A 13,042-nucleotide genomic window follows, 5' to 3' on the forward strand; every position below is an offset into this window, starting at 1 on the left:
TCATCCCCCGCGCACCTTAGAAATTGCCAATCAGTCTGGCAAACTCAAAGCTCATTTGCTTAAACATGTCATTTCAACGCTCCTTCACCTTAATCACTATGAAGTCAACTGGGTGTCGAGGTTTCATTTCACTGCAAAAGACACCAGTTATTATAAAGAAAATTCAATAGAGAGTTGTGATTGGAATCAGGCTGAAGAACATCACTGCCAATTGCTACCTCTTCATTTAACATTCCCTTCCTTTAATTATAGGCGGCTTGTGTGTCATAGAATGGCTCAGGTTAAGAATATTTCGTAATAACAAAATGTGCGTTTGCTTAGGGGGGGGACAAGGGGTCATCCAGCTGTTCTTGGACTCTGAACCTCCACTAAAGGTAAAGGGGTAAAGGGACCCCTGACCATTAGGTCCAGTTGCGGACGACTCTGGGGTTGCGGTGCTCATCTCGCTTTATTGGCTGAGGGAGCCGGCGTACAGCTTCCGGGTCATGTGGCCAGCATGACTAAGCCGCTTCTGGCAAACCAGAGCAGTGCATGGAAACAGCGTTTACCTTCCCGCCGGAGTGGTACCTATTTATCTACTTGCACTTTGACGTGCTTTCGAACTGCTAGGTTGGCAGGAGCAGGGACCGAGCAATGGGAGCTCACCCCGTCACGGGGATTCGAACCATTGACTTTCTGATCGGCAAGTCCTAGGCTCTGTGGTTTAACCCACAGCGTCACCCGCGTCCCTTCAACCTGCATTAGCCCCAGCCATAATCATCAATGGTCATGGATGATGGGAGTTGTAGTCTTTTGGAAGATTGCAGGCTGCCCCTCCTTGCTACAAGCGATCAGATGACTGTCAGTCTCATTCTATCTCATATTTTATATTTAGTTCTGCTCACTCTCCCTCTCTATGCAAGAAAAACCCTGGCTTTAAGACCCATTTCCCTCACTCTCGCATTGAAAGCTAAATTGCCCTCTCTCCCCCTGTTCAGCTCCGCCTTCCTTCAAGTTTTGGAATTAAATTTATTGGCAATTAAGCTAAATGTTCCAAAAGCTGACTTGTTAGATCCCAGCTAATGCTTTGCAAAGCAGCGCTTCTGCAAGCAAATTAAAATAAGCTGATCTGCTCTTTAAAAGTCCTCTATTCTCCCACCTCTTCCCCCCCTTTTTTTTGCAAAGTTAAGATAAACTTTGCCGAACCTGAACTGCTGAAGAGCTCCGCTCAAGGTTGTGTTAGCAAACTAAGCAAGCGATACCTAGCTCCGTAGACCCAGCTGTAGAAATTTGGGATATAGCAACATGAAGCATCTTAGAGTCAAATTATGGGGAACAGAGGAGACACATGGCACAGCTCTCCGAGGGCTGTAACATTTCAGAAAGCAGGGGTTGGGGTTGGGGTTGCATGTCTGAGGTTAAGAACTCCTTGCAAATAGAAAACTAGGGTTTAGAGGAAAGCCTGGCTTGCAACCTCCTAATTTTTCACAGGGAAAGAGTTGGTAGAGTATTTAAGCTTATGATTTGCACCACCCATATCCTGAAGTGGTACAGTCCCAGGATTATACCACCACATTGTGAAATGTATAGATCAGCTCTTTGGGAGTTCGATTTTACCACACGTGTAACCGAGGCAAGTGAATTAGGACCTTGCAGAGGAATGCCCAGTTTCCCAAGTGCAAACAGGGCCTTTTCAGTGGTAGCACCTGAATTGCAGAACTGTGCTTTCAGAGTGGTATGCCTAGCACCACTGAGTCGCCTTTTTTAGCACTAGCAGAGACCTAAAAAAATAAATTACCCAGACCTTTAAATCTATTATTTTCCATTTATTTTTTGGAAGAGTTAGGGATGGGGGGGAGGGATTCAATTCAGTTCACATTTAGAGGTAAACCTACCTAATTTGCACTCCATGAAAAAATATGTGAACCAAAACAAAATTCACCCTTCTCTGAATTTTTCAGTGTAGTTCTCCGGCCAAGTAATGTGTACAAAAAATGCATATAGCAAAAATGTGTATATTAGGCCAAATTCCATACAAATATGTGTCTATTGGGATAAATCAGAACTAAAACTCTGGTTTTCCTGGTTACTTTCTTATAAATTGCAAACTGATGTGGAAATGTGGGAAGATAGGTTTAAGATTGGAAAAATGGGAACCAGACAAGACACTGAAATTGTCCGACTCATCTATTCCTGGCTGTGTCAGTATTGACTTGAGCAAGATCAGAGTCAACATTGTTGGGTTCATAGGCTTCAACTCCCTGGCTTCATCCCTAAACTCCCGGCCACACTGAACAGGAAGCGATAAAGCAGGCTGAACGTTTGGCTATAACATTGTGCAGATTCTCTGTAAAAAGTGGGTGAACAAATGATGGCACAAGCTATTTGGGAATCTCCTGAGCCTCATTGTCTGAAATTCTGGAATTTCAGTGGGCTTTCACCCCACATATACCTTAGAAACTACCACAAGTCAGGCAAATCCAGTCTCATTCACTAAACACGCGATTTCAGTGTTTCATTGGTGAGATGTTGCCCTCCATCAATGTTCTCATTTTCTGCCATTTTTGTGAACTTTCTCCCTTTGATCTCCCCTTAACAGGAAGGCCGTCAAAGCAACATTAGTTCTTCTGCCTCTTCTGGGTATTACTTACATGCTTTTCTTCGTCAACCCTGGGGAAGATGATATCTCCCAGATATTTTTCATCTACTTCAATTCCTTCTTGCAGTCTTTTCAGGTAAGGGGTGTTAAAAGAAAAACACAAAATGGGCACAGTCGTGGTAAATCCCTAAACTGGCTCAGCTTCAACAAGTGGGTTACTCTGTCGACCGCTAGAGCTCACAGTCAGGGTGAACGACAAGGAATGATAGCCAAGAGAAATACCTCACGGACTGTGGATGGGTTATAACTTACGGGGTCCTTGCTGCGGGATCACATTCACCCAGTGCTTTACCAGCTGCCCTGGCTCCCGGTGGAGTACAGGGTCAGGTTTAAGGTGCTGGTTTTGACCTTTAAAGCCCTATGTGGCCTAGGACACTCGTACCTACGGGACCGCCTCTCCTGGTATGCCCCACGGAGGACCTTAAGGTCCACAAATAACTTTGGAGATCCCAAGCTGCAAAGTGGTTAGATTGGTCTCAACTAGGGCCAGGGCCTTTTCAGTACTGGCCCCAACTTGGTGGAACGCTCTGTCACAGGAGACTAGGGCCCTGTGGGACTTGACATCTGTTCCGCCTGGCCTTTGGTTTGGACTCAGTCTGACCCTTATGTTTCCCTCCCCTTATGGTTTTGATTTATGGGCTACTATTAAAATGAGGCTGCATTTTAAATTGTATTTTAACCCGTATTTTAATAAACTGGCTTGTTTGTTTGTTTGTTTCCCCCTATTATGTTTCATTTTAATTTTATTGGTGTTTGCCTCCCTGAGCCCGGCTCTAGCCAGGGAGGGTGGGGTATAAATTAATATTATTGTTGTTGTTGTTGTTGTTGTTGTTGTTGTTGTTGTTGTTGAGTGAATGTTCCCCAAAGCATCTGCAATTAAGTTGTCAAAATCCAGACAAGAATCAAATGGGTTTTACTTTTCGGTTAGGGCCAGTTCAAGATTAGCTAACATTTCTCTGCCCTGATTGTCCCTGGGTAACACGTTCACATGAAAAAGGGAACTGAGACTTGGCTCACAGCTTGAGCATTTTTCTGAATCCATAGGTTTTCTGGCTGGTCAGCTGGAAGTGGTGGTTTCTATTGCCTTTCACCAGCTCCGGGAAATAGAACTTGCCTCAGTCATTTTTACCCTAATTTTTACCTCTAGGCTGGACTGCTGTAATACAGTCTGTGTAAAAAGTAAAGGGACCCCTGACCGTTAGATCCAGTTGTGGCCGATTCTGGGGTTGCGGCGCTCATCTTGCTTTATTGGCCGAGGGAGCCGGCGTACAGCTTCTGGGTCATGTGGCCAGCATGACTAAGCCGCTTCTGGCGAACCAGAGCAGCGCACGGAAACGCCGTTTACCTTCCCACCGGAGCGGTACCTATTTATCTACTTGCACTTTGATGTGGTTTCAAACTGCTAGGTTGGCAGGAGCAGGGACTGAGCAACAGGAGCTCACCCCGTGGCTGGTATTTGAACCGCCGACCTTCTGATCGGCAAGTCCTAGGCTCTGTGGTTTAACCCACAGCGCCACCCATGTCCCTATAGTCTGTGTAGGGCTGCCCTTAAAGTTAGTTTTAAAAAAATTTAGTTGGCCAAGAATGCAGATACTAGGATTCTGGCAAGACCCAGAACATGGCGCACTGATCTCGTACCAGTTGCACTGGTGACCAGTTTTTTTCAAGGCCCTGGCATTCAGAGAGTTTGTAAAGCTCCGGGCAGCCAGCAGTCAGAATTGAACCAGCTTGGAAACACCATTCAACTATGGAGTCCTTCCTCTATCTTCCCCTACAACCTGAGATGTGGCGAGTTTTCTTAGTTGTGGAAACCAGAAATTCATACAAAATGCATCACACTTGGGGAAATGGCTTTGCCATCTTGTGTATATTAGGCAAAATTGCTTGCAAATGTGTGTCCATTGGGAGAAATTAGCACTAAAATGCTGGTAGGTTTGCAAGAGGACTTTTTTTAAAAACAACAACAACAACAACAAAGTGATGTGTTGCATCTCTTTTAGTTGTGAATGTTTATTTTAATTTATTGTTAAAACTGTTATATTGTGTATTTTAATTGTGTTAATTTTTTAAGAATTCGTTTTATACGTGTAAACCACTTACTTGGCAAGTAAGTGGAAATAATAATAATAATAATAATAATAATAATAGTGGTGGTGATAACAACAACAACAAATGTGGGGAACTGAACTTAAGAATGAAAAAATGAACATATCTTAAAAAAGAAAAAATTTGGACATCATATGCCTACAAGAAACGCATATAGCCAGAAAACATAGGAAAATCCTGATTAACAAGAGGCTAGGGAATGAATACATATCTTCAGATAAAGAGAAAAAAAGGGGTGTTGTTTTATATATTAAAAATAAAATTGAAAGTCACCAACTATTTAAGGATGAAGAAGGGAGAATCATTGCGGTTCAAATTAATTGGCAAGGGGAGAGCATGATAGTGGTCGGGATATACGCACCAAATGGAAACAAGTCTGAATTTTTTAGTATGTTAGAAGAGAGGTTATTTGAATATATGGATCAGAAAATTATAATAATGGGAGATCTGAATGGTGTGGTCTCAACAGAAATGGATAGATCTAGGGAAACTAAGACCAAAGAAGGGAAACTACCTAAAACGTTTTTTATGATGACAAAGAATTTCAACCTGGTAGATATCTGGAGGTTGAGACACCCTTTGGAGAAGCAGTTTACTTATCATTCTGAACCAAACCAATCGTTTTCCAGAATAGACCAAATATGGGTCTCGAATGAACTAACCCCGAGAATCCACAAAGTAGAAATACAGGCGAAGGTAATTTCAGACCACAACCCAATAAAAATGGAGCTAAAAGGTTTTGAGGAGCGTTCCTTTAGGTGGAAATTAAATGATAATTTATGGAATGACCAAAAATTTGTGGAGAAAGTACAAAAAAATCTAACTGAATTCTTTATGAACAATATGGATAAAGGGACGAAACTGAGTGTGGTGTGGGATACAAGTAAGGCAGTGATAAGGGGCCTTCTGATCCAACAGAATGCTTGGAAAAAGAATAACAAGGAGAAATGGTCCAAAGAGATTCTTAGACAGATTATGGACTGCGAACAAAAATTGACTAGGAAACCAAATAATGAGAAGATAAAGCAGGAAATAAAGATTCTTCAAACTCAATTTGCGATGATGATAAATAAGGAGGTTGAATGGAACATCAAAAGATTAAGGCAAAAAAACTTTGAGTATGCTAATAAATCAGGAAAGTGGCTCGCCTGGCAGGTTAAGAAAAGAAAGGAAACAAATACAATCAGTAAAATAGAGGTAAATGGGGAGGTGACAACAGAACCGAAGGAAATTAGGAGAGCTTTTGTGGACTTTTATAAGCAATTGTATAAGAATAAGGAGAGGAATAAGAAGAAGAAAATAGAAAGGTATTTGAGAGAAAAAACGGTGAGGAAGATCTCACTGGCTCAAAAAGAACAGTTGGATGCCCCAATAACTAAAGAGGAGGTAGAAGAAGTTATAAAAGAGTTAAAAAGAGGGAAGGCACCGGGGCCGGATGGGTTCACTGCCAGTTATTATAAAGAAATGAAAGATGTACTGATAGACCCGTTGACCAAAGTTATGAACAACATTCTAAAAAAGAGGGACATGCCAGGAACATGGAGGGAGGCTCTCATTGTAGTGATACCGAAACAAGATTCGGACCTTACACAAGTTAAAAATTATAGGCCTATCTCCCTATTAAACACGGACTATAAGATTTTCGCGGGAATATTAGCTAAGAGATTAAAAAAGATATTGATAAAGATTATACATAGAGATCAAGAGGGTTTTCTGCCGGGCAGACAGATAAGAAACAATATAAGAAATATAGTTAATGTTATTGAAGTTCTGTCCGAAAGATATGATAAACCAGCCAGCTTAATATTCGTAGATGCGGAAAAAGCTTTTGATAATGTAATCTGGGAATTTATGATAAAAAATCTGGAGGTGATGGAGGTGGGCCAGGAATTCCTCAACGGTATTCAAGCAATTTATACAGATCAGAAGGCAAGACTGATAGTGAATAATGTCATCATGGAAGAACTGAAAATAGGTAAAGGTACAAGGCAGGGATGCCCACTCTCGCCATTACTATTTATAGTGGTCCTGGAAGTCCTTCTAAATGCAATTAGACAAAACAAGCAAATTAAAGGGGTGACATTAGGGGCAAATGAATATAAAATCAAGGCATATGCAGATGATGTGGTCCTGACGGTGGAGGAACCAATAGATAGTATAAAGGAAATCTTAAATGAAATGGAACAATTTGGTAAGCTAGCAGGTTTCAGATTGAATAAGAGAAAGACAAAAATGATAGTAAAAAATATGGATAGAGACAAGATGGAACTTCTACAGCAAAGAACTGAGATTGAGATAGTAAAGAAGATTAAGTATTTAGGAATCTGGCTTTCCGATAAGAATATTGACTTATATCAATATAATTATGTCCCTGTATGGAAAGGCGTAAAAAAGGATCTGGAGTCCTGGGCCAGACTGAAATTATCATTCTGGGGTAGAATAGAGACAGTAAAGATGATGGTGCTCCCCAAATTGCTATACCTATTCCAAACGATACCCATAATAAAAGGTACAAAAATCTTTAAGGAGTGGCAAAAGGCGATAACAAGATATGTTTGGGAAGGGAAGAAGCCTAGAATCAAATTTAAATTTCTGACAGATATTAAAGAAAGAGGGGGCTTCTCTCTACCAGATATGAGACTCTATTACGAGGCAGCATGTTTGTGCTGGATAAAAGAATGGGTTAAATTGGAGAATAGGGAATTGCTAGACCTTGAAGGTATTAATAACAGATACGGGTGGCACGCTTACCTATGGACTGATAAAAAGAAGGTACATAAAGGATTCACAAATCATATTTTCAGAGGTGCTTTAATAGAGGTTTGGGAGAGGTACAAAAACACATTAGAGCCTAAAATTCCACATTGGCTCTCCCCGCTAGAAATGAAATGTATTAAGACAATTAACATGAGGGGGAAGTGGGGAAATTATGGAGAAATGGTCATTAAAGAAGGAGGGAAGTGGAAGATAAAACCTTATGATCAAATTAAGACATTAACATATGACTGGCTAAGCTACTTCCAGATAAACGAAATGTTTAAAAAAGAGCTGAAGGAAAGGAGTTATGAAGAAAAAGAGTCAACCTTTCAAAAGGAGATAATAAATAACGAATATAAAAATTTATCAAAAATGTACAAGATACTGTTGGAGGGGCATATGAAAGATGTAGAGATGAAACCGGTAATGGAAAAATGGATTAAGGACTTAGGATATAATATTAATTTAGAAGAATGGGAAAGGCTGTGGAAAGAGAACATAAAATTTACGGCGTGCACGTTATTGAGGGAAAACACGATGAAAATGTTTTACAGGTGGTACCTCTCTCCTACTAAACTGGCAAAGATGTACAAGGTGGATAATAAATGTTGGAAGTGTAAATCGAAAGAAGGGACTTTTTTCCACCAGTGGTGGGAATGTGGTAAGGTTAGAAGTTTTTGGGAGGAGGTATATAACGAGCTGAAAAAGATGTTGAAATATACCTTTGTGAAGAAACCTGAAGCATTCCTATTAGGTATTATAGGGAAGGATGTTAGGAGAAAGGATCAGAAACTTTTCCAATACGCGGTGACAGCTGCCAGAATCGTGTTAGCCCAGAAATGGAAGTCGGAGGAAACCCCGACGGTTGAGGAGTGGAGAACAAAATTGATAGAATACGCTGAGCTGGACAGATTAACAGGGAAAATCAGATACACTAAAGATCAAAAGTTTATTAAAGACTGGGAGAAATTCGTGTGTTATCTGGAAAGCAATTATGGGGTAAAAATAACGCTAGCGGGATTTAAAGAGGCTTTGTAATTAAATAACAAATATTGTCTAATAGAGATTGGGAGGTAGGGAAGAATAATCGGCAATATGTAAAAAAGAAAGGAGTGCGTATCAAAAGGACAGCAACGAAAGATCGTCAGTAACGCTGAAGGAAGTCTAAAAGGGATATGAGTGGTGATATAACGATGTGCCTTAGAAGTTTTGTTATGGTTTGTATGTTGTATTGTGTACATTATCTTTCTTTTCTTTGTCTTATCTTTTTTCTATTTTCTGTTCTGTTATAAGAAACTTTAATAAAAAAAATAAATAAATAAAAAGAATGAAAAAATGAGGGGGGGGGGGATAAAGTGAATTGTACTTTGCCCAGAATGGAAAATTTAAGCACATTTGGGATACCCACTGCAGGTGAAGCTCCTGGGGAATGTCAAAGCAATCCAAAACCAGTTGCAAGGAAATGGCCACAAAGTTAGGAAAAAAACATAATTCAGGGCACCTGATCTGCACACAGCAGGCTGCAGCTTCAGATCCTAGCATCTCCAGTTATGTATGATCCCGTAAGAGATTATAAGAAAGATCCCTGCTCTTTATCCTGGAGAATCACTACCTGTCAGAGTAGACCATGCCAAGGTAGATCAGACAATGGTGTCGCCTTAATAATAATAATAATAATAATAATAATAATAATTTATTTATATCCCGCCCTCCCCAGCTGAAGGGAGCTCAGAGCGGCTAACAACAATAAAAGTAACACAGCATTCTAAAATCAATTCATTCTAAAATCAGTTCAGAATCAAATTGATGGCAACCATTGGGCTAGAGTTCTGTGAGGATTACCAGAAGAGGGGGTCAGACTGTGCCCTGGCCAAAGGCCTGGTGGAACAGCTCTGTCTTGCAGGCCCTGCGGAAAGATGTCACATCCCACAGGGCCCTAGTCTCTTGGGACAGAGCGTTCCACCAGATCGGAGCCACAGCCTAAAAAGCCCTGACTCTGGTTGAGGCCAGCCTAACCTCCCTGTGGCCAGGGACCTCCAAGATGTTTTTGTTTGAAGACCATAAGGTCCTCCGTGGGACATACCAGGAGAGGCGGTTCCATAGGTACGAGGGTCCTAGGCCATATAGGGCTTTAAAGGTTAAAACCAGCACCTTAAACCTGATCCTGTACTCCACCGGGAGCCAGTGCAGCTGGTATAGCACCGGGTGAATGTGATCCTGCAGCGAGGACCCCGTGAGGAGTCTTGCCGCGGCATTCTGCACCCGCTGGAGTTTCTGGGTCAGTCTCAAGGGCAGCCTCATATATCACTTATAGAAGTGGTGTCGGGCTTTATGTAGCAACCATCTGTGATATATACATGATTTCCAAGACGTAATGTCCGGTTAAAGAGATTTGTACCCCAAACCAATTTATGAACAGCCAGCCATAGATCTAGACCAGGCATGGCTGACCTGTGGCCCTCAAGGCAACAAGGCAGAAGTGTTTGTTTTATTCTGTTTTACTCTGTTTTTATTGCTCTCTCATAGCCACCTAGAGATTAGCTGGAGATGGGATACTATTTTTTTTTTATTGAACATACAAATGGAGTTCTAGTCCAACAGCATCTGGGGGTCTCCAGGTTAGGCACCCCTAATCTGGACAATATTAAGGATCGCTACATAACACAGCATTACTTTGACGGCTCGAGAATCAACTTGTTGGCAGAGGAATATTGGCTGAGGGACATCAGAAGTGAAAAAAGCGAGGGCTTTGTGATGTTCAACCCCAGACATTCCAGCCTTTTTTCATGCATCTTTCTATCCTCTTTTGCAACGACAGAAAAATAACCTCATACCAATCTCTTTCTGTTTCTTCTAGGGCTTTTTTGTGTCTGTGTTTTACTGCTTCTTAAATGGAGAGGTAAGTTTCACTATTCTCTGTCTGCACCGTCCATTAGTAAAAAGTTGGTGGTTTTTTTTTTAGCAAAATGGAGAAGTTATTCTTCCTAATAGAAAAAGGAACGTCTGGTCTTGGTTATGTTTGTCTTCCCAGCCACTCTATGAGGGAAGCCTCTGTCGGTAACCCGTGAGACTCTTCATGTCAGGGTTGTGGGTTTGAGTCCCAGGTTGAGCAAAAGATTCCAACATTGCAATTCTATGAAATTATTTCTAATCTACATAGGAGAGATTGAGACACCAGGCAAGTCAGTTGTTTCATAGCTTGCTGGGCTGGGTCAATTCAGGATTTTCAGCATGCTTGGAGGATCTGCAACATACATCCGATTATGGATGTTATCCTCACAGCCTCTTGATATGCACAATCTTAACTCCTCCCCCCCAAAAAAAAAAATTCTGGGAAAACATTCTGAATCCATATCTACACTCCAAACCTTTGCTTTGAAATACAGTCATACCTCGTGTTACAGCCGCTTTAGGTTGCTGTCAGGGGCTCAGGAACAGAGGCACAGGGGAGAGAGGAAATGGAGAGCGAGGGGGAGGAATCTGAGGGCAGCGGAGGGCAGAATGACAGTGACCCGAGAGATTCCATGAGCCTCTCCAGTGAATCAGAAGATTCCCAGAAGGGGGCGCCAATGGCCAGGGCAAGGGGGGTCCCAGGGGGGACACACCAGAAGCAGGGGGGCCAGCGGAGACTCCCAGAGCAGTAGCTGGAAATCAGGGCCAGCTTCCCCACCAGAGCGTAGTGGGGGGGAAGAGTCCCATAGGTCAGAGTCAGCGTCTCCTCCGGCAAGCAGGGAGGAGGAGTCAGGCCCAGCTAGCGTCCCCGAAGAGGGGAGCAGCGACAGGAGCAGTATAACGGTCAGAAGGAAGGTGGCAGGCTGGGCGCGCGCGCCAAGTTCAAATGTACAGGCGCGCGGGACAGCAGGAAGCCCGGATTGGGAACCAGGTCCTAAAGCCCGCCGGAGGGAGGGGGAAGACTCGGGGGACTCAGCGTCAGAAGAGTCTAGAAAGGGGAAACCCCCGGCGGACAAGCGGACCCAGAGGAGGAAAGAACAAAGGAAGAGGTGGAGCAAGGCTAGGGTCTTAAACTGGTGTCTGGGGGGAGGAGACTCAGACGGAGCTTCGGCGGTCTAGAGTTTGAGACGTAGAGCTGCGCGCCGTGGCTGTAAATGAGAAACTGAACTTCAATAAAGACTATTTAATATAACAACGGACTGGCGTTGGTCCTCTGTGAGCTGGGACCTGGGGCAGCTCTGACAGTTGCGTTTTTTCGAGGTGCGGACCACTGAAACCCAGAAGTACCGGAACGGGTTACTTCTGGGTTTCTGCAGTCGCGCATGCGCAGAAGCGCTAAATCACACTTTGCGTATGCGCAGAAGTGCCGAATTGCAACCTGTGTGTGCGCAGACGCGGGTTGAGAAGCTGCGGGTTGTGAATGTGCATCCCGCACAGATCACGTTCGCATCCCGAGCATCCACTGTATACCGTATTTTTCAGTATATAAGACAATGCTTTTTGCTAAAAATAATAGGCAAAAATTGGGTGTTGTCTTAGATAGTGAATGCAGAGGAGGGATGTGCAATTAATGGCGGCAGCAAGCAGGAGACTGGAAGCAGCAATTGAGTGGGTGATTGGTGGCTGCGGCAAGGCCTGCTGGCGATTGGCTGTGGCTGCGGCAATTGGGCAGGCGATTGGCGGCTGCGGCAAGTGGGTGGGTGGGATGTTGGCAGCGGCGAGCGGGCAGACAATTGGTGGCTGTGGAGAGGTGTGAGATCGGCAGTCGTTGTGGCAAGCGATCGGCAGTGGCGGGGCAGGCGGGTGAGCGATTGGCGGAAGTTACCGCCCCCACCCCCACCCCCCAAAAAGCTAAACAACTTAATTTCTTAATTTGGGGTTAAAAAATAGGGGTCGTCTTATACATGGGGGTGTCTTATACACGAAAAAATACGGCACATCTCAAAAAGTAGAGTTCAGATGCAGCAAACAAGCGTGCACACCAGGAAACTGGAGTAAATGGATGTAGCAAATGCAAAATTACAGGGAGGGATCATGGTTCAATCCCCTCCCCTTGGCATCTCCAGGTAGGACTGGGAATGTCCTCTGCCCCAAACACTGGAGAACCTCTGCCAGCCAGTGTAGACAATACTGAGCTGCACCAGGTATTTGACTCAGAATAAGGCAACTTCCATATCAACAACCTCAGATATGCAGATGACACAACCTTGGTGGCAGAAAGTGAGGAGGAATTAAAGAACCTTTTAATGAGGGTGAAAGAGGAGAGCGCAAAATATGGTCCGCAGCTCAACATCAAAAAAACAAAGATCATGGCCACTGGTCCCATCACCTCCTGGCAAATAGAAGGGGGAGAAATAGAGGCAGTGAGAGATTTTACTTTCTTGGGCTCCATGATCACTGCAGATGGTGACAGCAGTCATGAATTAAAAGACGCCTCCTTCTTGGGAGAAAAACAATGACAAACCTAGACAGCATCTTAAAAAGCAGAGACATCACCTTGCCGACAAAGGTCTGTATAGTAAAAGCCATGGTTTTCCCAGTACTGATGTATGGAAGTGAGAGCTGGACCATAAAGAAGGCTGATCGCCA

The 13,042-nt window shown here is 43.3% G+C and overlaps 1 protein-coding gene across 5 annotated transcripts in view; it reads left to right on the forward strand.

Moving 5' to 3' along the window:
- CRHR2 (corticotropin releasing hormone receptor 2) overlaps positions 1 to 13,042 on the forward strand; it is a 212,100-nt gene that overhangs the window by 187,927 nt on the left and 11,131 nt on the right. For all 5 annotated transcript variants that reach the window (XM_028750879.2, XM_077936696.1, XM_077936695.1 and 2 more), the window contains 2 exons: positions 2,579 to 2,714; positions 10,359 to 10,400. In XM_028750879.2, coding sequence (XP_028606712.2) covers positions 2,579 to 2,714; positions 10,359 to 10,400 — 178 coding nt within the window. The remainder of the gene's footprint in view (positions 1 to 2,578; positions 2,715 to 10,358; positions 10,401 to 13,042) is intronic.

The sequence above is a fragment of the Podarcis muralis genome, chromosome 12, assembly GCF_964188315.1.
Source record: "Podarcis muralis chromosome 12, rPodMur119.hap1.1, whole genome shotgun sequence".
In the NCBI taxonomy this organism is placed as follows: Eukaryota; Metazoa; Chordata; class Lepidosauria; order Squamata; family Lacertidae; genus Podarcis; species Podarcis muralis.